The following is a 24,729-nucleotide window of genomic DNA, read 5'->3' as shown; positions in this document are numbered from 1 at the left end:
CTGTTCTTTAATCTTTTTTTTTTTTTAATTGTGGCACTAAATTACCATATAATTACCATGTTGGTGAATGATAGAATGGGAATGTCTGTGTTGGTTATAATTTTTGTATAAATCTGCAGCGTCCCTGATTTGATGCCTATTTGTAGCATCCCATTTATATCTATTATGTGGAATATTACCACATAAGGGAATGGAAACCCCACACATTTCAACACATGGACTTTCCTTTTTATGCTTACATTAGTGTTGAGACCTATGTTTCAGTTCATTAAAATTGTGGAGTTCTGGGGATCTGCTGGAGGAAAGAACTATCTGTGTGGATCACTATCCTGCTCTATCAACTGAATTCTTGCCTTTCTGCAGCTCTATGACAGCATGGCTCCTGTAGGAGCCCTGAGGCAGGACTTCCTCTAACTTTGTCGCCATGTTGCAGAGAGAAGGGGAACTTGTGCATGATTTTTCTTCTTGGGTTTGGAGAGAGGAGACCACACTGCAGCCAGTCCAGCCATCTCACAACATCAGTGGTGGGTCTGAATCCCTCTGGAGTTTCCATACTGGGCTTCTACAAGATCTCAGAAAAGGGGCACCATTTAGTGGACCCATTCCTTCCCTCACCCATCTCACCCGTTTCCTTGGCCCATGTCTGCATATTTTGGCTTTCCTCCAGTGCCACTTATGGATGTGGAAAAGCGCACAAAGCCTTAAACATGTTAGTCTACATTTGTACTTATTTTGAGGATAGTTCACTAGTGTTATTCTTTGAGTTTAACAGAACTAATTAAGGTTATATTCACTAAATGGCTGTGACCATTGTGTCTTTTATTTAGTTAATAGGGATTATGGTCTAAGTTTTTTCCATCTCAGGCCAAAAACATGCACACTCTGACTGCTTTTAAATTCACAAAATTGAAAAGAATTATTCTCAGTTTACCAAGTATAATTTATGAATGTCAGATGTTGGCAGTTAGAAAATAAACCAGTCCACTCAGTGATGCGTTTCCTTACATAGAAGGTGGGGTGGTACAAACAGCATTTTATAATTACTTCTAGATGGGCAATAAAATTCCATATTTTTATATTTGCTTATATGATTATATGTGCAAGATAATTTGAATATTAAAACTGTAACTTGAATATTAAAAGTAACTGAGGGTTTCTAACACTTAGTCTCTAATATTATTTCCCTAATGTTGGCACCTCAGCTAGGCAAAAACTTCCTAAACATACCAATAGCGGCATTAGTTAGTATGTACATTTGATTTTCAAACTCCAGTAGCCAACAAGTTCTCTGAATATTTGCTCACATTTGCTGTCTTGTCACAGTTGTGACTTGAATTGTATCCTGGTGCTCTTTAATGGGCTGCTGGAACCATGACCCTTCTCCTGATACCTAGGTATCTATTTCAATTTGGGGTTTTATTTTTTCTTTAAGTTTCAACAATAGCAGCCCAAAAAGCTCTAGTCAGCTATAAAAGTGCTTCAAAACATAGTTCTTTACAGCAACCTTGAAAAATTACATCCAAAGTATTCCCAGTGAATTCTCTGGTCTTAGTGCAACCAAATAGAACTTGTCTTTCTATATCTACCAAGCTTGTGTACCACCATGTATAACACTTTAATTGTTGCTGGACAATGTACATGTTTTGATAGAACTTCTAATAGAAACATAGAATATCAGGGTTGGAAAGGACCTCAGGAGGTCATCAAGTCCAACCCCCTGCTCCAAGCAGGACCAATCCCCAACTAAATCATCCCAGCCAGGGCTTTGTCAAGCCTGACTGTAAAAACCTCTAAGGAAAGAGATTCCACCACCACCTCTCTAGGTAACCCATTCCAGTGCTTCACCACCCTCCTAGTGAAAAAGTTTTTCCTAATATCCAACCTAAACCTCCCCCCACTGCAACTTGAGACCATTACTCCTTGTTCTGTCATCTGCTACCACTGAGAACAGTCTATCTCCATCCTCTTTGGAACCCCCTTTCAGGTAGTTGAAAGCAGCTATCAAATCCCCCCTCATTCTTCTTTTCTGCAGTCTAAATAATCCCAGTTCCCTCAGCCTCTCCTCATAAGTCATGTGCTCCAGCCCCCTAATCATTTTTGTTGCCCTCCACTGGACTCTTTCCAATTTTTCCACATCCTTCTTGTAGTGTGGGGCCCAAAATTGGACACAGTACTCCAGATGAAGCCTCACCAATGCCGAATAGAGGAGAATGATCACGTCCCTTGATCTGCTGGCAATGCTCCTACTAATACAGCCCAAAATGCTGTTAGCCTTCTTGGCAATAAGGGCACACTGTTGACTCCTATCCATCGTCCACTGTAACCCCTAGGTCCTTTTCTGCAGAACTACTGCCTAGCCACTTGGTCCCTAGTCTGTAGCAGTGCATGGGATTCTTCCATCCTAAGTGCAGGACTCTGCACTTGTCCTTGTTGAACCTCATCAGATTTATTTTGGCCCAATCCTCTAATTTGTCTAGGTCCCTCTGTATCCTATCCTTACCTTCCAGTGTATCTACCGCTCCTCCAAGTTTAGTGTCATCTGCAGACTTGGTGAGGGTGCAATCCATGCCATCTTCCAGGTCATTAATGAAGATATTGAATAAAACCAGCCGCAGGACCGACCCTTGGGGTACTCCACTTGATACCGGCTGCCAGCTAGACATGGAGCCATTGATCACTAACCATTGAGCCCGATGATCTAGCCAGCTTTCTATCCACCTTATAGTCCATTCATCCAGCCCACACTACTTTAACTTGCTGGCAAGAATACTGTGGGAGACTGTATCAAAAGCTTAGTATAATAGAATACTAATGACAATAAATGAGATGTCAAAAATATACCAGGTATGTCAGACCAACCTACAGAAATGTTTCTTGAACATTTAGGATGAGATTCTCCAAAACTTTCAGCAATGGCTTAATTCTTCTTCCATTGGCTGCAGTAGAAGCAAGGTTAGGCCAATGCTGAGCACTTCTGAAAATCCCACCCTTGTGTTCTACTAGGCTGCACTGAGTGTTACATGTATCCATACAAATTAGAGAGCATGTCCCAAATGGTCTATGCATTACTAAAACTCCCCAATGAAATGGATTAACATGGTCTTTTTCCATATACATACAGTTTTTCAAAATAAATTTTCAAACATGTTTTCACTTGGAATGTTTTCTCAGACAAGTATTGTTAGAGCACTTTTTGTCCTCTTGAAACCTTACTTCATCCGCCATTTTAAATGTAATGTTTATTAATAAAGTTTTAGTCAAGTACTGAAGTGCTGCCACCATTACATAGTACTATTTCTCATTTTCCTGGCTGGCAGTCAGGGGTTTAGATGGCAAGCTGTGAAATACTATTTTTCTGGCACTAGCATTTGGCTCTTTGGCTGACTCCTCAATCAGTTGTGCTGGCAGCATTGGAGTTGTCTCTGGGGGTCTCATGTGGCTGTGTTGCAGATGGGTTTCTTGTGCTTCTTACTCCATGACACATTCTTGCAAATGATTTGACTTGGAGGGATTTGCTTTTCTCCACAGAAGTAGAGCAACATATCTTGTGCTGTTGTAGGTAGCTTCCTGTTGTTAAATTCTCCCTCCCACATCATAAGGGGAGAGAGACTGATAGCTCTTTTACAATCTCAGATCTGCCAAAGAAGCATGGGGGGTTGTTTGTTTGTTTTTTGGGGCGGGGGGGGGGGAATCTCTCTCCCTCTCTCTGTATGGAAAGTTAGGAACTGGGATGCCAGGCTCCCTCCTGACAGCAGCTAAAAATGAATTCTAGAAAGATAATGATCAGTGAATTTATTTTTATAGAGTTATCTGTTGTATGGCGTGGTACCAGAGTATCTGAACACCTCACAAACATTCATTAATTTATCCTCAAAAACTCTTGTGTTGGGAGAGTATTATCTTTGTTATACACAAGAGGAACTAACATACTAGTGACCCTTGCTTGCTGCTTGCTCATGCAGGGATCCAAGGAACCATCTTATTCCCCCTGCACTTGCTACCCATATCACAAGTAGCAGCATTGGAGGGAAAGCAGGAGCCACAGGGCTGCTGTTCTTCTTTCTATACTGAAGAATGAGCAGGCATAGGTGAACCTTAGCTCCCTGCCTTCCTTCCACACCCATGTACTGGCCCATGCAGAGTAGATTGTGATTCCGAGTCACTCCTGGTCTGCTCCTGAGCTGGTGCAACTATGCACTACCCCTTACTCAGGGCAGATTGTAAAACTACACATAGTACAACTGTAGATAGTCACATTCACATGGGAAGTGTCTAGTATATCAGGAAGAGAACAGTTCTGAATCCCAATCCAGTGCCTTACCCAAAAGACCATTTTTTGTGTGTGTGTGCATGCATGTGCACATCTACATGATCAGAAACACCAAATCTATACGCACATTTTAGGAAGTCTTCCTAAATGTAGTTGTGGTTCTAATCAGGCTTTGTGTTCTGGAAGAGGTTGTTTTTTGGAGGGGGTAAGAGAAAATAGCTAAATTAATAGAAATCTGCAGTAGCTTCAAAATAGCTGTGACTGGGAATGCACTTAGAACTAGAGCTGGCTGAAAATTTTTTACCAGCTATTTTTTTTCTGATGCAAAATGCCATTTTAATTAAACTTTCATGAGGAATATTCTGTTTTTGTCAAAAAAAAAATTCAGATTTCAATGAAAAAAAAAAAACAAAAAAAATCCTCAGTTTTGGCATTTTGGAAAAATCCAAAAACTGTCAATGAAAATTTTTGACAAAAATAAACTTTAATTTTCTCCTAAAAATTTAAATTTGCAAACAGGTCTTCTTAGAATTGTTTCCATTTACATCCTTTTTCTTTGTTGTTATTGAGTTTTGCTCTGTATCGGGGTATGCCAAAGTCTCCAGGCTTCAAGCACTGTTCTGGCTACAGTAAGTTGATGTCAATCAGCAGTCCTTACTCCAGCTACTTAAAGTGTCTGGCTGAGGGCCTTGTTCGGGATAAGTGCCCCATCTGCAAGGTTTTTAAACCCTGAACCAAAAACAGCAGAGCGGTTTGTTTTAGAGATCTTTTGATGGAGGCAACTATGTGTCCTCACTCAGTACCCAGCTACTCAATATGGGAAGATTCTGTCTAAACCCCCTCCAAGAGGGCGTTGCCAGACTTAGCAGCTTCTCTGTGCCAAAGGGAGTGGGATAGAAGACACCATTCCCCATTTCCAGTGCTAGGTAAGCACCTGAAGAAGTCTGGTGATTTGGCTTTGTCTAGCCATAAGAAATCTGGGGTTTTCACTTCGTGCAGCCACAGTCTCTTCTCCTTCAAGGGCTAGATTCTTGTCAGACTCCCATAAGGAGAAATCAATTTCAAGGTTGGAATCACTGACCAGGTGATCCCCTTTACTGCATTCTGCCGTAAACTGTACCAAGTTGTCAGTTCTGCCAAGTCAAGGGATACCATCAAAAACAACTCAATTTCCTGCTTTGTCTGAGGCTTTGAGTTTTGTTCCCCCAGCTGTTTTATCAGTACCACCTACGGCCAAGGCGTATATGGTGGCATGGGATCTCTTACATTTGTTAGTACTGCATTTGCTGCTTGTGCATCATGCAGGATGACTCTCTCACAGTTTCAGGATAACAGCACCTGTATTCCTCTCCTCCATAACCCACCAAGGACATCTATTTAAAGGTTTCCGGCTCCCAACTGCTACCTCTTGGGCAAAGACCTATATCTCTCCCACTCCTGGCCAGAGAATTCTAAGTTGCCCAGCTCCCTGGATTTACACTGTGATATCTGCAGCCAGACAGACTGCCTAAAAGGCCACTGCTTTGCTTTCTCTTTGAAGGCTAGGAAGAGTGTAATTGCAAACAGTTGCAAATTATCACACAGCTCTTTCTAAGCAAGCGTATTTATTCTTAAGGTGAAAGCATTACAGAAAAAGCATACTAAAAACAATAAAAAACATACACATGAGCTAAAAGGCTTGCCAGAGGTCACCCCAACTGTAGTAGGTGTCAGTCCTTGAAAACCCACAACTGGGTTTCCCCCATGGTTGCAAGTTCACAACTATCTCAGATTCAGAACCAGAATTCAGACTGGGCAGTTCAGCTGTTCTTCACGCAGCTTGGGCCTTTGATCTTGTCTCCAGGGATCACGTAATCAGCAGACAATGACCTACTCCTCAGGACATAGCTTCAGAAGGCTGGGGTTTAGCATAGCCAGAGCTGGGGGATTTGCATTAACCTCTCCCTAGGTATTCCCCAGGAAATCCACTTCACCTAATTGTCCCAAAAATCTATTCTTTTCTGGCACATTTTCCATATAGTCCTCTGAACTCCCAGGCCTCAGATCACTTTTCTCCTCTAGAGAAGTTACATACAATCCTAACCCACAATAATACATACATTTTGCATTTATTACAATGGATCCCAAAGATACATAAACTTAATTCAATAAGGTTTTTCAATGATATTGTAGGAAATTGGCCCTTCTGGAAGTTATGGGGACATCCCCCAGATTTGAGGTCCTCTTCTTGTTGGTACTGGACAACGAGATTGTCCTGCCTGTGCCATCCAAAGTCCTGCCATCCTTGATACTAATGTGAGGCTAGACCACCTTCTAAGTGCTGTTTCCCAACTGGGACTATCCTTGATACCAACGATAGGCCAGCTTCACTAACAAGATGCTGTACCCCAGCTTGGTACTGCCTCTGGTATCCATCAGCTATGTAAGGATTTATCTACAGCTATTCTTCTTCCTTCCTCAGAGGTTCTTATACTAACAAACCAGCCTGATACACTAATACACCCCCTGATGAGGCTACTGTCTTTGAGTCATCATCTCCTGTCACTGATGACCACAACATTTACCAGGAGCCTTTGAAGAGGATTGGGGAATTCTCTGGGGATTCAGGGTGCGTTGGTTCAAAACGACCACCATTCATGCCCCTACTAGTGTGGCTTTGGGGCTCACCAAAATCCTTTGACAGACTCCCTCTTCTTTAGCACCCACAGCCAAAAGAACAGAGAGGAGGTATCAAGCTCAGGGGCATGAATATTTTGACTTGCATGTTATCCAAGTGTCTTTAATGGTGACAGTTATAAACAAAAAATTGAGGCAAAGCCAGATAAAATTGACTCCCAAGGACAAAGAGCCTAAAAAAATTGATTTGTTTGGGTGAAAGCCAGTTTACAATTTAGAATGGCAAACCGCCACCACGTTTGTTCTCGGACAAAATGGATGAGGTGACCCTAAAATCTTTGGGCATTTATACTCCTGCTATAAAAAAGAAGCAGTTTAAGCCTCCGATCCACCAGAAATATCCATCATACTAACCAATGAGTCAGACTGACACCTCAGACATGTCATAAGTTTAAAAGGAGGAGATCTCTGCCCCCACCTCCTACATCAGAGGTTCTCAAACTTCATTGCACCACAACCCCTTTCTGACAACAAAAATTACTACATGACCCCTGGAAGAAGGACTGAAGCCTGAGCCTGCCCGAGCCCCGCTGCCCCTGGTAAGAGGACCGAAGCCTGTAACCCGAGCCACGCCACCCCGGGCGGTGGGGCTCAGGCTTCAGCTTCAGCCCCAGGCGATGGAGCTTGGGCTTTGGCCCGGGCCCTAGTAAGTCTAAGACAGCCCTGGTGACCCCATTAAAATGGGGTCACGACCCACAGTTTGAGAACTGCTGTCCTACATCTATTACATCAGGACAGCCATCAGTTTCCAAGTATACTGTTTGACTTCTTGGTTGAGGGCAGCAAACCACTCCTGCAGACTTCTCCCTCCCTGGCCTCGTCAAAATTGGTTTTCAAATCTGTTCATAGAATCATAGAATATCATGGTTGGAAGGGACCTCAGGAGGTCATCTAGTCCAACCCCTTGCTCAAAGCAGGACCAATCCCTAGACAGGGATCTGGGGCAAAAATCTAAATGGCCCCCTCAAGGATTGAACTCACAACCCTGGGTTTAGCACTGTTAAACCTCTCCATTCAAGATCCAGTTTCCCTTCCTTTGGATCCAGACATAATATCACAAAATTATGGCCAGGCTGCATATCCCAACCTGATCAGTCTGCATCTAACCACCTGGATGCTCAATGGTTAGAGTCTCTGGAATCTGCCTGTTCTGTGGCAGTTCAGTACATTTGTTTAAGTCGTAAGAAGATATACATACCTTGAGATATACATACTTTGTAAAATAGAATACGTCTCCTTCCAAGGCTACTATCCAGTTTGTCCTGGATGACCTCCTTCACCTAAAACAGATGGGGCTGTCAGTTAGCTCACTGAGGGAACACCTCACTGCATTTTGTCCTCTTATAGCTGGCAAGCCTGTGTCCTCCGACCCTATCACTATCAGAAAGGTTTGGACAGACTCTTCCCTTATGTAAAGGATACAATTCATTCCTAGGTTCTTTCAGGATTGATGGGACTTCCTTTGAAACCCAAGTTGCATTTTTAATAGCTGTTAGCTCAGCTAGGAGGGTTGCTGTGCTCCAGGCTCTCATGACTGACTCTCCATATACAACTTTTTAAAACAAGGACAAAGTGGCTCTATGTCCTCACCCAAAATTTCTTATGGAGGGGTCTGGGAGTTTCATTTGAATCAGACTGTTTGTTTGCCAGCGTTCTTTCTGAAGCCTCACTCTCAGGCCTTGCCTACACTTGCGAGTTACAGCGCTGTAAAGGCTCCCCCAGCGCTGTAACTCACTCCCTGTCCACACTGGCAAGGCATTTGCAGCGCTGTATCTCCGTGGTTGCAGCGCTGCATGTACTCCTCCTCTCTGAGAGGAATAGTGAGTATTGCGCTGCGGCGGCAGTGTGGCCGCCCAATGCGCTATGAATGGCCTCCAGAGTTATTCAGCAGTATCCCACAATGCCTGTTCTAGCCACTCTGGTCATCGGTTCAAACTCTACTGCCCTGGCCTCAGGTAACCAACCATGTGACCTACCCTTTACATTCCCCGGGAATTTTAAAAATCCCCTTCCTGTTTGCTCAGCCCGGCGTGGTGTGGAGTGCTATCAGCGAATCTTTCCAGGTGACCATGCCTCCACGCACCAAGCGAGCCCCAGCATGGAGCAATGGCGAGTTGCTGGACCTCATCAGTGTTTGGGGAGAGGAAACTGTACAGTCCCAGCTGCGCTCCAGCTGTAGGAATTACGATACCTTCAGGAAGGTATCAAAGGACATGATGGAAAGGGGCCATGACCGGGACGTCCTGCAGTGCAGGATTAAAGTGAAGGAGCTGCGGAGTGCCTACCGCAAAGCCCGCGACACAAACAGCCGCTTGGGTGCTCCCCCCGCGACCTGCCGATTCTACAAAGAGCTGGATGCAATACTTGGGGTTAACCCCACCTCCAATCCGAGCACCACCATGGACACTTCAGAGCCGGTGTGGGGGAGGGAGGAGGAGGTGGGGGAGGAAAACGGGAGTGATGGTGGTGGGCCGGATGGAGACACCCCGGAATCCCTGGAGCCATGCAGCTAGGAGCTCTTCTCAAGCCAGGAGGAAGGTAGCCAGTTGCAGCGGCCGGTACTTGGTGGAGGACAAACAGAAGAGCAGGTTCCCAGTAAGCAGTTTTTTTTTTCGGGAAGGAATTTTTTCAGTGCGGGCTCTTTGGGAGAGGAGGGTTAGGCATGCATGTCTAGATGCGGAATAGTGCATTGATGTGGTTTATCACATCACGGTAATCGGCCTCGGTAATCTCCTCGAATGTCTCATCCAGAACGTGTGCAATACGCTTGCGCAGGTTTATTGGGAGAGCCACCGTGGTCCTTGTCCCAGCCAGGCTAACATGTCCATGCCACTGTGCCGCGAGGGGCGGGGGGACCATTGCTGCACACAGGCAAGCTGCATATGGGCCAGGGCAGAAGCCGCATTGCAGTAGAAGACCCTCCCTTGCTTCCCAGGTCACCCTCAGCGGCGAGATATCGTCCAGGGCGAACTCCTGTGGAAAATGTTGGGACAGTGTTCAGTGTAGGTGCCCTCTGAAGCTGTTGGCTCTCCCCAAGGCACAGAAACCCAGAAGACAGTGCAGCCCTGAAACAATCAGTCCCTCTTACTCACCATTTTGAGGCTCCCGTGGGATATGTGTGCTCTGTTTCGGATGGAAAAATTATGCTATTATGTAGACCCTGTGTGTTTTCTACTCCTTAAGTGCCAAGGGAATCATTACTCTGTCTGGTATAAACAATGCTGCCTCTGTTAAATGTTGCATTTTGCCTATACAGCTGCATCAACCTTGAGACCTCAGTCGTCCCTCTTATCGCCTGCTCAGAGACTGCAAAGACCCAGGAAGAGATCGCGAAAAAGCAAAGAAAACATGCTGCAAGAAGTGATGCAGCAATCTATTAAAGAGAATGAGAAAGCACAGGACTGGAGGGAGAGAGAAAGCAGGATCCACCAGGAAAACGCAGCGCACTGGCGACAAAGCACCGTGCACCGGCAGCAAAGCACTGGTAGGCTCATAAGCATCCTGGAGCGCCAAGCAGATACTATCCAGGAACTGGTAGCCATGCAGAAAGAGGAGCAGTACTGCAAACGCCACCGCCCCCCCCTACAGCCCTTGTCCCAAAACTCTTTCCGTTGTGCCCCACTGTCACCTCCAACCCACTTTCCCCAACTTCCGTGTTCTTCACACCACCCGCTGCCTCCAACACCAGTATCTTCACCACCCAGCCCTGAAAACCACGACCCTTACCCTCTGCACTCAACCTCCATCATCATGCAGTATAGCTGTCCTGAAGTGCAGCACTCACTGCACAGCACACCAGACAGGACATACGCGAATCTGTGATTGTACTGTTCCCCACTCCACCCCCTTGTTTCTTTTCAATAAATGGATTCTTTGGCTTTGAAAACATTCTTTATTTTTGCATAAAGTAAAAGACTCCTTAGCCCAGGAAATAAACAGGCACTGCAAGTCTGCTTGTCTGCTAAGCAGACACTGATTCCTAAAGATTGGAACTACTGCACTTCACTCCTGTGCAGGGCACCAGATTTCACTGCTGGTTTTCAGCCTCAAATTGCTCCCTTAAGGCATCCCTAATCCTTGCAGCCCCGCGCTGGGCCCCTGTAATAGCCCTGCTCTCTGGCTGTGCAAATTCAGCCTCCAGGTGTTGAACCTTGGAGGTCCATGCCTGAGTGAAGCTTTCACCCTTCCCTTCACAAATATTATGGAGGGCACAGCACGCGATATAACTGCGGGGATGCTGTTTTCGGCCAAGTCCAGCTTCCCATACAGAGATCGACAGCGGCCCTTTAAACGGCCAAAGGCACACTCCACAGTCATTCGGCACCGGCTCAGTCTGTAGTTGAACCGTTCCTTGCTGCTTTCAAGGCTCCCTGTGTAGGGTTTCATGAGCCATGGCATTAACGGGTAAGCAGGATCTCCAAGGATCACAATGGGCATTTCAACTTCCCCTACCGTGATCTTCCGCTCTGGGAAAAAAGTCCCGGCCTGCATCTTCCTGAACAGCCAAGTGTTCCGTCATGCACCTTTCCGGGCCAGCCTGTGTTAATGTCAATGAAACACCCAGGGTGATCCACAAGCGGCTGGAGAACCATAGAGAAATACCCCTACCGATTAACGTAATTGGATCCTAGGTGGGGTGGTGCCAGAATAGGAATGTGCGTCCCATCTATCGCCCCTCCACAGTTAGGGAACCCCATTTGTGCAAAGCCATCCACTATTTCCTGCATGTTACCCAGAGTCATGGTTCTTCTGAGTAGGATGCGATTAATGGCCTTGCAAACTTGCATCAACACGATTCCAACGGTTGACTTTCCCACTCCAAATTGGTTTGCGACCGACCGGTAGCTGTCTGGAGTTGCCATCTTCCAGATTGCAATAGCCACCTGCTTCTCCACTGGCAGGGCAGCTCTCAATCTCATGTCCTTGTGCCGCAGGGTGGGGGCGAGCTCCTCACACAGTCCCAGGAAAGTGGCTTTTCTCATCCGAAAGTTCTACAGCCACCGCTCATCATCCCAGACTTCCATGACGATGTGATCCCACCACTCGGTGCTTGTTTCTCGAGTCCAAAAGCGGCGTTCCATGGTGCTGAGCATGTCCATGAATGCCACAAGCAATTTCGTGTCATTACGCGTTACGCGGCTCGATAGCATCGTCGGACTCCTCACCCTCACTCTCACTGTCACTTTGGATCTTAAGGAATAGTTCGACAGCCAAACGTGACGTGCTGGCAAGACTCGTCAGCATACGCCTGAGCAGTTCGGACTCCATTTCCCGCAGACAGATCGCGCTGCACGGAAACCATTGAAAGATGGCGCCAAAGGTGGACGGAAACAAAGGGATTTCTGGGATGCGAAGCGATGCATCACGGGGCATTGGGACAGGACCCAGAAACCCCTGCACCCACGCCTCCTTCCCACAGCGCCAGAATGGGAAAAGGTGCTCTGTGGGATAGCTGCCCATAATGCACCGCTCCCAATAGCGCTGCAATTGCCGCAAATGTGGCCACGACAGTGTGCTGGGCAGCTGTCAGTGTGGACAGACTGCAGCACTTTCCCTACTCAGCTGCACGAAGTCAGGTTTAATTCACAGCGCTGTACATCTGGAAGTGTAGCCAAGGCCTCACAAAGATGTATGCAAGACATCAGAAGGGCATTGGCCTTCTATTTCGACAGGACTAAAGACTTTTTGGGCATCTCCTCAACTGTTTGTTTCATTTGCTGATTGAATGAAAGGGAAAGCAGTTACCTCCCAAAGGATCTCCACCTGGATTTCCACTTGTATTCATTTGTTATGACCTAGCTAATGGGGCATTAGGTCACTCCACAAGGACTTAAGAGGCTTCAGCACCTTTCTTAGCTTTGTGACAAAGTTCCTCCTCTATCTTGGTGGGTCCTGCGCTTATTGGCAGATTTTCTTGCCTCAGAGATTCACCATGTGGGTTGGGGAACAGCCCAGAGACCTTCCTCTCTGGAAGAACCACAGTCCAGGTCAATTGGGAGGTTTGGGGGGAACCTGGGCCCGCCCTCTACTCCGGGTTCCAGCCCAGGGACCTGTGGACTGCAGCTGTCTATAGTGCCTCCTGTAACAGCTGCATGACAGCTACAACTCCCTGGGCTACTTCCCCAAGGCCTCCTCCAAACACCTTCCTTATTCTCACCACAGGACCTTCCTCGTGGTGTCTGATAACGCTTGTGCTCCTCAGTCCTCCAGCAGCACACCCTCTCACTCTCAGCTCCTTGTGCCTCTTGCTCCCAGATCCTCACACTCTCGCACTACAAACTGAAGTAAGCTCCTTTTAAAATCCAGGTGCCCTGATTAGCCTGCCTTAACTGGTTCTAGCAGGTTCCTGATTACTCTAGTGCAGCCCCTTCTCTGGTCACTCAGGGAACAGAAAACTACTCATCCAGTGACCAGTATATTTGCCCTCTACCAGACTCCTGTACCCCACTGGTCTGGGTCTGTCACAGCTTATATTCCCATTTCTGACATTTGCATTGTTGCCCCTTGGTCTTTGGTTTGTACATTTACCACTCATTATACCAGGGGTAGGCAACCTATGGCATGCGTACCAAAGGCGGCACGCAAGCTGATTTTCAGTGGCACTCACACTGCCCGGGTCCTGGCCACCAGTCCAGGGAGCTCTGCATTTTAATTTAATTTTAAATGAAGCTTCTTAAACATTTTAAAAACCTTATTTACTTTACATACAACAATAGTTTAGTTATATATTAGACTTATAGAAAGAGACCTTCTAAAAATGTTAAAATGTATTATTGGCACGCGAAACCTTAAATTAGAGTGAATAAATGAAGACTCGGCACACCACTTCTGAAAGTTTGCCGACCCCTGCATTATACCATCTTCCAGGCCTCCAGAGACCATGCTAATTTGGGAGAGTAGTGATGCAGTCCTTGTTTAGATAGACTCTGATACCTTCCTCCATCAGGAACTGCTTGTGATTCACTCAGGTGGAATGGACATGTGCAACACTTGAGGAAGGCAAAATAGTTATAAACCTGTTCCATAACTGCTGTTCTTCCAGATATGTTGCACACATCCATTCTACAACCCACCCTTCTTCCCCTCTTCATCTGAGTTATCACACATATGGTCTTCCAATGTGTGAAGGAAGTGAGAGTGGTTGGGGCAGCCTGCCCTTTATGCTCCTAGGAGACAGCACAAGCACATGGAGGGTGCATGCTCTTCCCCAAAGGATACCACTATGGGAAAAAGTTATCCAATTCCAATGCACTGGCCATGTACAACATATCTCGAAGAACAGTTACAGAAGAGGTTTGCAACCGTTTTTTCTGGTTCTTAGCCCAAATGTGAACTTGCTCATAGAGCCTGATAAAATTCTCTTAAGCCATCAATCATAATGTTTTCTAAGCAAGTAAAAAAGGAGTTTTTTCTCACTTATAATTTTTCTCACAAACTTTTTGTACTCTGACAAATGACAAAAGGCTTCTTTTTGAAATGTCAGTCTTTCTATGGACTTTAGCCTCAGTGATGAGTCATACTTTTTTCTGATAATCAATGCTTTGTTGTTCTGTGTCATTGCAGCTGCTATAGCACTGTGTGTGTGTGTGTGTGTGTGTGTGTATTTGATAAGCAACGCAAGTAGTGCTGCCTGTAGTTAAAGTTATAAAACCCTGTTAAAGTTCTTATTGAGCCTGTTTTTATTTGCATATAACTAGAGCTGAATGAAGTTTTTCCACCAAAACTTTTTTTGATGAAAAATGCATATTTGGTGACACTGAAACATGTAGCAAATTCCTGTTGATTTTGCTAAATTATTTTGGCTAGAAAAACCAACCTTAAATCTAAAAAAATTGAAATGTTTTCTTTTGACATTTTTTAAATGATTTTTTTTTTTATTTTTGATTCAAACAACTTTGTTTCAAAATTTTCTCTTGAATTTTATTTAAAAAATTATAAAACCAAAAATGTTAGAAATCAAAACAAAACATTTTGTTGCTGGTGGAACAAAATGTTTTGACCAGAAATGAATTTATTTTTTACTCCTTTGATTTGATTTTCATTTTTGGTTCAATCCAAAAGCTAACCTTTTTCTTTCTTTTTCTTTTCTTGCTAGTAAATACAAAAACCCATTATTCACCCAGCTGTACATATAATTTTGCCAAACTTAAACCATTTTAAACTGCAGGCAGAGTTTTGTAGGGTTTTTTGTTTTTTATGTTTCAGCTTAAACAGTTCTGCCATTTCTGAGAATACAATTAGGGGAAAATGTGTTTTGCCCAGGTTTTAAAAAAGCTTAGAACCATTTCACTGAGGAACTCTAATGCCTCTATCCTTGAAATTTAGCTAAGGGTTACCCCTGATGTCAGGATTTACCTTTTGCCGTCCGTTTGAAAATTTCCCAAATGTGCCCGAACTATAAACCTCTGAAAATCAGTGTTTGCGTGTTATCAGTAGAGACTTGTTAGATTTTTGGCTGCTAAATTTTCTGAAAATTCCATCTGCAGTGAACTCACAGCTCCTATCTGTGACTAGACAGGTCCTGTAGAGCAACTAAGCAACGTGGGGCTGAGCAGGGTTTTGCCAACGGTTGCTTCTCTTGGAGCCACTCTGACATAGGACATAGGAACTGAGAGCCAGGTTATTTGTATATATAATAACATAATGAATTGCTTTAGCAGATACAATTATATACCATTATAAGAATATAATTCTTTTTCTGTGAACTTTTACTTTCCAAACTGTAGGAACCAAGGAAACAGGGAGACTCCCTAGGGTGAAAATGTTCATTAGCATGCTATCAAACTGCTCCAAGGAAGTTGTCCTCAAACACACAAGAGGCATGGCGTATACTTTGAAGTGCTCCACGGTACTGAAGTTAAATCATATGAACTACTGGATTCGTTTTTATACAGAACATTTGTGTATCCAATTTAAAGGAATCACTACTTACACAGCAACAGAGGGTCCTTAAACAGGTTCCAATACATCTTTGAAAATTGGTGAAAGAACGGAAATGCAGCTGCAAACCCAAATAAATTAATGGAAGGGAAGACATTGCATATCTGGAGAAAATATGAATCCAGTACATTGGAAGTGTCACTGTACTTATGTGCTGTTACTTGGCCTAAAAATAAGTTAATATATAACATGTTAATGAACACTAACACCTGAACTTGTTGGCCATGTTTATGCTAGAAAAAAAGCATCGTGTTTTAAAAGTGTTAACTAATATGATATTAAACACTATTTGTCTTTTAGTGTAGACCAGGAGAGTTGTGTTAAATCATGGTTACTTACCTCATTTTAAAACACAATGCTTTTTCTTAGTGTGGACATAACTTTAAAGATACACTGGGGAGAAATGGAGCTAGAGAGAGAGACACTGGCTAGAGACCAAAGGCTCCTCTTCTTTCAGGGAAATATTGGAATTCAATTTGTTGGGCTACAAAAGAGAAGACACAGATGAGTAATATATAGTCTATTGAGAACGTCCAAAATTCTGTTACTAAGCTTGGAGTCTTGCTAGCTAGACTTTGGAAATATTTTTAATCTAGCTGTTTTATGTGCTATATAATGTGTTTGATTTTTTTCTTTGCTTTCTACCCTAAACCAAGTAAACTACTTTTATTTAAGATAACTGGAGCTACTTGTGTATTAGTTGTGTAGACTAATAGCTAGGGAACAACTGCTGTCAGGCACCTCAGAGAGAAAGAAACTGAGCTGTGAATTTCTTGCTCAGTTGGTGGTGCAGAGAAGCAGAAGGATGACGGGATGAGTCACACTTGCTATGTTTTTAGGAAATGTCCTTAGAAAAAATAAAGTGTAAAGGGAAAGCTGTGTATTGAATATGCATGATAATGGCTCAGTTTGTGAAATTTAGGCACAGCCTGGTCTTGGGCAGGGGAGCAGCACCAGAAGGCATTTTGCCTTAGGGAGGTAGAACAGCTACTTGGAGTGGCTGTACAGTGGCTTTGCACCTGCTAATGGCCCTTTGAGGGGTGCAACTTAGTCTTCTCCTATGCAGCTGGCCAGCTCTGCTGGTGTGTTTTATAAGAAGCACAGGGATTGGAGCTGTGGTTCCACCTCTTCCCCACCCCATTTGGAGCACCATACCCCTCCACAGATGGCAGAGCACGAGGAGCTCTTGCACTCCCTAGAGTACATGGGCTGCAATTCTGCTTGGCCCCCTTATGCCTGCAGTGCAAAGTGAGGGGTAGGTTCTTCATGTCCTCTTCTTCTCCTACCCCCTGCTCACCCACATAAGGGCAAGGCTGAAACTGACCTTCAGTGATTTTCTACTACCTTTTTCCCCCACTGAGGTTTGGTGTTCCAGATACATACATATTTCATTAGCTCCTCCCTCCAAGTACAGTGCAAACTAGTTAAGACAGGTTTTTCCCAGCTACCTGAAATCAAAAGGTTATGAGCTTATTAACTCCAAGAGTTAATTTAAAAAAAAATTCTATGTTATTTGGCTTTGGAACATAAAGTTGAATGAATTGTATCTGGCCTGTCTTCCCTAGTATTAGCTAGTTATCAAAGTGGGGCCCTTCATTAGTTGACATTTTATGTAGAGGTTTGTCTCTTCATAATGAATCATTGGCTCAATAGCCTCTGTTTCCTTGCAGTGTCTAGTTTGGTCTATGTGGTAGTTGGTCTACGGTTTATTTTTAGCTTATCCCTTTCTAATATCCAAGACAGGACAAAATACCATTCCCAGTACTGGAAATCAGGATCTGGTGCCAAGTAGATATAATTTTCTGACTCAGATATTTTTCTTATGTTGCCAGTTACTGGAAAAAGAACATTCTCTTAGCTGCGTGAGAAAAAGAAAGTTCTGTAAGCTGAGTCTGATATTTCAAAGCACTTTTTAGAACAAAGTTCAATATATCGACAAAGCCAACTCATCATATAACGCTTTACTGTTAATTCTACCTATAAGATGTTTCCTTGAATGTGTACATATGTAGTCTGAAGTAATTCGCTGTAAATTAAAATTGGGTAGTTTATTTTGATTGTGAATAGTGGGAATGTTTCAGTGGTTTCATGTTATCTGTCCTGAGTTTTAAGAGCTTCCTGCTGTAGCTATTTACAGATAAATTGAGGACCAGCCTTTACTACGTTCCTTTACCTTTTTACCATGGTGTGCACATTGTTATTTTTAGTCTGTGAGGTCTGCAAAAGTATTTTTGTAATTTATGAAAGTATTTCAATATGCTTTTTTCCTGAATTGTTATATTTAGAATTGACTGTCTGGTAGGGAATTTCTCACCTTTGGAAATGGAACCTTTAATGGTTTCAATCTCCTGTGTGGTGGTTGCATTTTTTGTTTGATTTTTTGTTTGTTTGTTTGTTTTTTTTACCTGTGGTTCTTTGCTGGTGGAAGAAAACGGAACCTTAGCCAATTTTTTTTTCTCTAAACACTTCAGTAAATGGCGAAATCTGATTAAAATGGTGTTTTTTTTCCTGTTACTAATTCCAATAATACTTTGTTTACATAGCACTTGTATACTTGCAGTAACTTTATCAAAATTTAGTTGTAGGATGAATCAGGAAAATAAGAATATTAAGGAAATGGAATCAAATAACAAAAGAAACTAACTAGGTCCCTTATCCTGCAATGGGATTTGCATGTGTAAATCTATATTCATCCAGGGAATCCCATTGATATGAAGCATTTGAGTCCATGCATGAGGATCCCTTTGCAGGATTAGGGCCTGAATATACAGGGAAAACTGTGATTCAAGCTATAAACAAAGTGCTGTCAGCTGAACGAAGTGAACAAACAGTGGGGAAAAAAGAAACTATCTCTGACAGCTATAGAAATTGTGGGTGTTAGTGGTAACTATAGGAGGTTTTAAAAAAACAAAACTTTAGATCAAAGTCAACTTAAAAACAAATCACTTATGTCTGAAGTATATCATAGAGAGAGAGAACAGAAATCAGGGAGTACAGAAGTTTTTGCTATTTGCAAGCAAAACTGCATTTCTTTTTATTTGGGAAATAAATTATATATACTTGATTACTACATCTACACTGTACTAGTGTATCCATTACAACCTAGACCTCATGCACTCTACCGTGAGCGGAACATAAACATTGCCACAAGGCCCCTGATTTCTCCAGCAGTCTATTGCAGCAAAATTTTAAAAATGGACTGTTTTACTGAGTTAAATATGAAAATACTTTTTGCATATTTTGATGTTAAATGCAATTTGTTTTACTCTCCCCCTAAAATGTTGGTTTTTCAATATGCTGCCAGGTCTTGTATTGTGCAAAACTGCATTGTAAAGTTGTCAGTGTGAAGTTGAAGATTTTAGTAGCTGGATACAGGGGACACTTAGGGACTTGGCATCTAGAAAATTGAGGTGCAGTTTGGGTTTATGGGATAAGTACAACTTGATGTTTCTGTCTGTCAAATACTTAACAATGCTAACATTTTGTCCTCACTTGCTTTCGGAGTGAATACCCTGCAGTCTTAGGAAGAGAATATTGTTTACATTTGGTTAACATTTGGAAGGTTTCATTATCATAGGGGCTATAAATATAATTTTTGTAAGGAAAGCTTGGAAGCTGGAGCAAAATTCTGTTTGATGGATTCTGCAGTAACCTCTGCAGGCATGGAATTGCACAATATACCATGCACTGATTATAGGCAAGCGTATTGTATCTTCTCAGTGGATAAGTATTGAGTATAGTCACAATCGTGGGGAAATTAATAATAGAAAATGTTAGTTTTAATACTTGTTTGCAATAATACTCACAATGTCCTGTGCACTTTCCAGACATATAAGAAGGGTCAATCCCTCTGCTATGCAACTACATCTATTCAGAATACTCCTAGATCTACTTATTGCTATGAACGTGGCTCAGAGAAGCTTGCTATTTGATGCTGTCACAGCTGTGCTAAATTTAACACAGCTGTAATCCTGTGTTTAAAAAAAAAATAAAAATAAAACTGATTTATCAGAGCACAGCTGCAGATGCGACAAGGACTTAAATTTGTTTTTGATACAACCAAGCCACCAGTTTTTCTTGTTCTCCAATGACCCAGTCACCTCTAAAAGTTCAGTCCGATTAAGGCTGAATTTGTTAGTTGAATGAATAATAAAGTGCTCAGCAATTTTAGGTGAAACTATCTACTTTACTAAGAAAATAGTTTGTTAACCCTTTTCAGTTTGTTGACTGTGAATGTGGTTTCCGATACTGCCACTCAGAGTTGGGCTCTTAATTAACATACGTACTACTTACAGTGGTGGTTGCCTCACTGGAGTGAAAGAGGCCAAATGTTTACTCTCTGCGTGGGTAATATGAGATATACCTGCAGTTCAGAGTTCTTTTGGTTCTTATGACTTATTTAATTCAGGTGCTCTTTTAAGATTTGGAGATGACTAAGATGGATAAAAGACCATGCAAGACTCTGCGTGTAATTTTTGGCCTGAATTTCTGTATTATGGTCTGGTACCAAGAGAGTTTTGCTTAGACTAGGAATATCTAGCTAGATTTTGGGCAAATTATTTAGCCCACTTGTGTTTTATTGGTATGACTACAAACTATAATAACTGATTTGATTACACAAACTAAATATACGAACTGCCTCACCAACTAGTGAAATGCAGCAATCTCTAAATTGGAACATGGAGAAGGAAGTGAGAATGAAACTACAGAGAAGTTTAGGTCAACAGAATATACTTAATATGGATTCTGATTAGGATACTTGGGTTACCCGCATACTTGATACAAGTGCTATAGGGTCTTTAATGACCATACCACCATGACCCTACATTATTTATAATTTTAAATAGGAATGCATCTGTCACATTCTCTAGGTAATCACTAAAGCCAAATAAATTAAAACTTAACAATATTGACTCAACAATAGAAAAATCAACTAATTCTTCAATAACAGAAACACAAACTTCTCTTAAGCCATGTTGTCAAGCAGAAGCCTGGGTAAATAGATACAACTTGCATCACTTCTTTGAAGATTAACAAATTCTCTGGCTTTGTCCAGTGAATGAGGAAAGCAAGTTCCAGAAAAAAGGACCCTCCTCAAAGCCTTCTCTATCTCCAGCTTCAGACATACAGAGCCATGTAGCTGGTCTCAAATGTCTGGACAGAACATAAAGTAAAACACAGTCTAAGAGCCAAATTGACCGTGCTGAAGGATTGTTATAACATAGTGATGCTTTCACCATGCTGTTAACACAGCATGGTTTGTCTCTATTGAGTGAACTAAACCACATAATATATTAGCAGAAACTTTAGAGGGCAACTTGTGGGCTGCTGTGGCTTATGATACACTCCCCCATTTCAGACTGCCTTTGTAAATGAGCTGTAAGATACCTAGTGCCTAACCCATACTGGGCTTTAAAGATTAAAATCAGTACCTTGAATGGCACACAAAACTAAAAAGAAGCCAGTGCAGTCTGTGCAGTGCAGATGTAATATGTTCTAAGTGAGAGAAACTGTTAAATGGGGATACACGTTTCACACTACAGCAGCTGATAATCTTTTAAGCTTGCCCCACGGAGAGCACACTGCAGTAATCCATTTTGGAGGTGACAAAGTCATGTATAATGCCGACAAGATCTGCATTTGAGATGGAAGGTCACAGCTTCCTGGCCAAGCAGGCACCTTTAATGTAGCTGCCACTACTACATGATGATCCAGAAGCGACTGAGAATCTAACAAAAGACCCCAAAATATGAACCTAGTTAACAAAAATATTGTCCTATCCTAACCTCCCTTCCCCCAGCTGCACTTCATCTAGCTAGCTCTTACCTAGGTCCCACAATATTCTCCATTCTTTTGTATTCAGCTTATCGACGATTTTTAATAAACTAAAGCAGGAGTCGGCAAACTTTCAGAAGTGGTGTGCCGAGTCTTCATTTATTCACTCTAATTTAAGGTTTCGCGTGCCAGTAAAACATTTTAACATTTTTAGTAGGTCTCTTTCTATAAGTCTATTATATATAACTAAACTATTGTTGTATGTAAAGTAAATAAGGTTTTTAAAATGTTTAAGAAGCTTCATTTAAAATTAAATTAAAATGCAGAGCCCCCTGGACCAGTAGCCAGGACCCGGGCAGTGTGAGTGCCACTGAAAATCAGCTTGCATGCTTCAGGTTGCTACCCCTGAACTAAAGTGTTATATTGTGACGTACATTATCATGGGAACTCCAGGATTGCCATTAATGTGACTGGGTAGGATAGTCCAGATCTTGTAATAATGCGAGGGAGGGAGTTTTGTAAACTGCCAAATACAAAAATAACATTGAAATTCTTGCTCATTATAAGCCCATTTTATTGATGGGTTGTTCATTGTATGTGGGAGATAGAAGACTAGGTTGTGATGCTTTTGTTCTTTGATCTGTTTGGGCTTGTCTTGTTTGTGACGCATTGTTTTTAGTTATTTTAATGTTAACAGGCAAGTAGACCATATGCTCATAATTGAAAGGATGATTATTTAATAACAGGCCTTGCCAACTTTGGGATTCATTAACGCTTGTCACATTGGTAAGTTCTACCTTCAATTCCATCCTTATTATAAGACGATTAGGATATTCCACAGGAAGCTATTGAATATGCTTTCTATATGTGAAGATTTACAGAATATTAAAGGCAGATGTTTTGCAGTTGTGTGGGTTGGGTTTGTGTTTTTCTCATTCTTTCTCCAAAAGAATTTTTTTTTTTTAAAGTTTCTTTTTCAATAAACAAGAACATGATCAGATCAACTATACATATGAATACATCCATCTTAATCAATTATTATGATATATGAGGGAAAGAGAGTCTTTACAATATTTGTTTATAGTTGATAAGTGCCAAAGCTCCATGGGAAAACATGCAGGGGTATGCAAGGGTGATCAGGTTACATGAAAGCTCCTTTCACAGATTTCACAGAGTGCCACCCACAGAGTTTTGGCCATTTTGCTTGACAAAAAGTGAAGATGATCAATTATCGTGTGCTGACTATGACATCATTCATAGTCTAAATTTAATTTCCTACTAAACATCCGTTTGGTAATGCTATAGAAATAGCTTCCTATTGATTCATTATCTCTGCTCCTTGTCCTTCTAATTTGTCAGTTACATTAAGTTGCTCAAATGTGAATCAGTTTCACTGTTAACAGGCAGTGAATGGAAATACTGTACCTATTTTAATTTTCTTTTTAGTTTTGTTTAAAAGTAATAATTCAAAATATGGCTAATTCTTGCCTAGTCCAACTGTATTCATTGAAAACAAGCTATTTCTCTAAAGTCTTACATAGCAGTCAGCTGTTTGAACAGTAACCTAATTTCCCAACGTAGTTTGCAGTAAATTGAATTATCAGTGTTTATGAATTGTTAGTATTCTGTGTGCTCTAAAGAAAGAGGCTGCTTTGAAGGGATGGGGACACTCAGACTTCATTATATAAACCATCCCATGAAAAACAGCACTGTTAGATGGAAGCAGTTAATTGAAAACATTGTTTATTAAAGATCACTTGATAGTGAGTAAAAATGATGGATATGTACTAAAAATGATGCATATGGACTAATAGTTTTCCCTTACCACTTTAATAGCGTTCAGTGTCATTCCTTGACACCAAACCTTAGCCATTTGAATACTAATTTGGATTCTGTTGCACAGCTTCTCTCTGAGTTCATTACTCATGAGCTAATTCCTGCCACCTGTGGAGTTCAGTGGTGGACCACTGTTGTTGCTGGAGACTCCAGGACAAGGCTCCAACCTTCTGCTCATGGAAACTTTTAAATAACCACCATAATACAGGTTCAAACTAAATGTATACCCCAAATTAATTTTTTTTAAAAAGTAATAGGAGCAAAAATATACCACCATGACTAAACAACAAAGTAAAAGAGGCGGTTAAAGACAAAAAGACATCCTTGAAAAATTGGAAGTCAAATCCTACTAAGGAAAATAGGAAGGCGCATGAACTCAGGCAAGTTTAATGTAAAACTATAATTAGACAGGCGAAAAAGAATTTGAAGGCCAACTAGCAAAAGAAACAAAAACTAAGCAAATAAAAAAATTTAAGTACATCAGAAGCAGAAAGTAAGACAAAAGATTAGTGGGTCCACAGGATGATCAAGATGCTAAAGGAGCACTCAAAGACCAAGACAAAGCTAAATGAATTTTTTGTGTCAATCTTTGCTAGAGAATGTGATGGAGATTCACACAGCTGAGCCATTCTTTTTAGGTGACAGCTGAGGAACTGTCCCTGATTGTGGTGTCCATAGAGGAGGTTTTGGAACAAATTGATAAATTAAACAGTAATAACTCACCAAGAGTTCTGAAGGAACTTATCGCTTAAATCACCCTCTGTACCAAATGACTGGAGGCAGGACCGGCTCCAGGGTTTTTGCCGCCCCAAGCGGCGGAAAAAAAAAAGCCGCGATCGCAATTGCGATCAGCGGCACTCCGGCGGCAGCTCCATCGCGCCGCTTTCTTCTTCGGCAGGAATTCGGCGGCAGGTGCTTCCCTCCGAGAGGGACCCGCTGCCAAATTGCAGCTGAACAGCCCGACATGCCGCCCCTTCCCCTTGGCCGCCTCAAGCGCTTGCTGGGCTGGTGCCTGGAGCTGGCCCTGACTGGAGGATAGCTAACGTAACACCTATTTTTAGAAAAGGCTGCAGGGGTGATCCTGGCAATTACAGGCCGGTAAACCTAACTTCAGTACAAGACAAATTAATTGAAACTATAGTAAACAACAGAATTATTAGACACATAGATGAACGTGGTATTTAAGGAAGAGTCCACATGCCTTTTGTAAACTGAAGTCATGCTTCAGCAAT

At 42.3% G+C, this 24,729-nt stretch overlaps 1 protein-coding gene across 12 annotated transcripts in view; it reads left to right on the top strand.

Annotated features, from left to right (window-relative positions):
* Window positions 1-24,729, top strand: part of POC1B (POC1 centriolar protein B) — a 167,044-nt gene that overhangs the window by 66,926 nt on the left and 75,389 nt on the right. The window contains exon 11 of one of the 12 annotated variants that reach the window (XM_065560251.1): window positions 15,673-22,621. The exons of 10 other annotated variants lie outside the window; for them this stretch is intronic. In XM_065560251.1, the coding sequence (XP_065416323.1) occupies window positions 15,673-15,705 (33 nt within the window). In that variant the 3' untranslated portion in view covers window positions 15,706-22,621. Of the gene's footprint in view, window positions 1-363; window positions 14,720-15,672; window positions 22,622-24,729 lie in introns of those variants that run through there. One more of the 12 variants, XM_065560249.1, reaches the window with a different exon arrangement.

Source organism: Chrysemys picta, chromosome 1 (assembly GCF_011386835.1).
Source record: "Chrysemys picta bellii isolate R12L10 chromosome 1, ASM1138683v2, whole genome shotgun sequence".
Lineage (NCBI taxonomy): Eukaryota > Metazoa > Chordata > Testudines > Emydidae > Chrysemys > Chrysemys picta.
The sequence above is the reverse complement of the archived record's forward strand: the minus strand, read 5'-3'. Positions and strand labels throughout refer to the sequence as shown.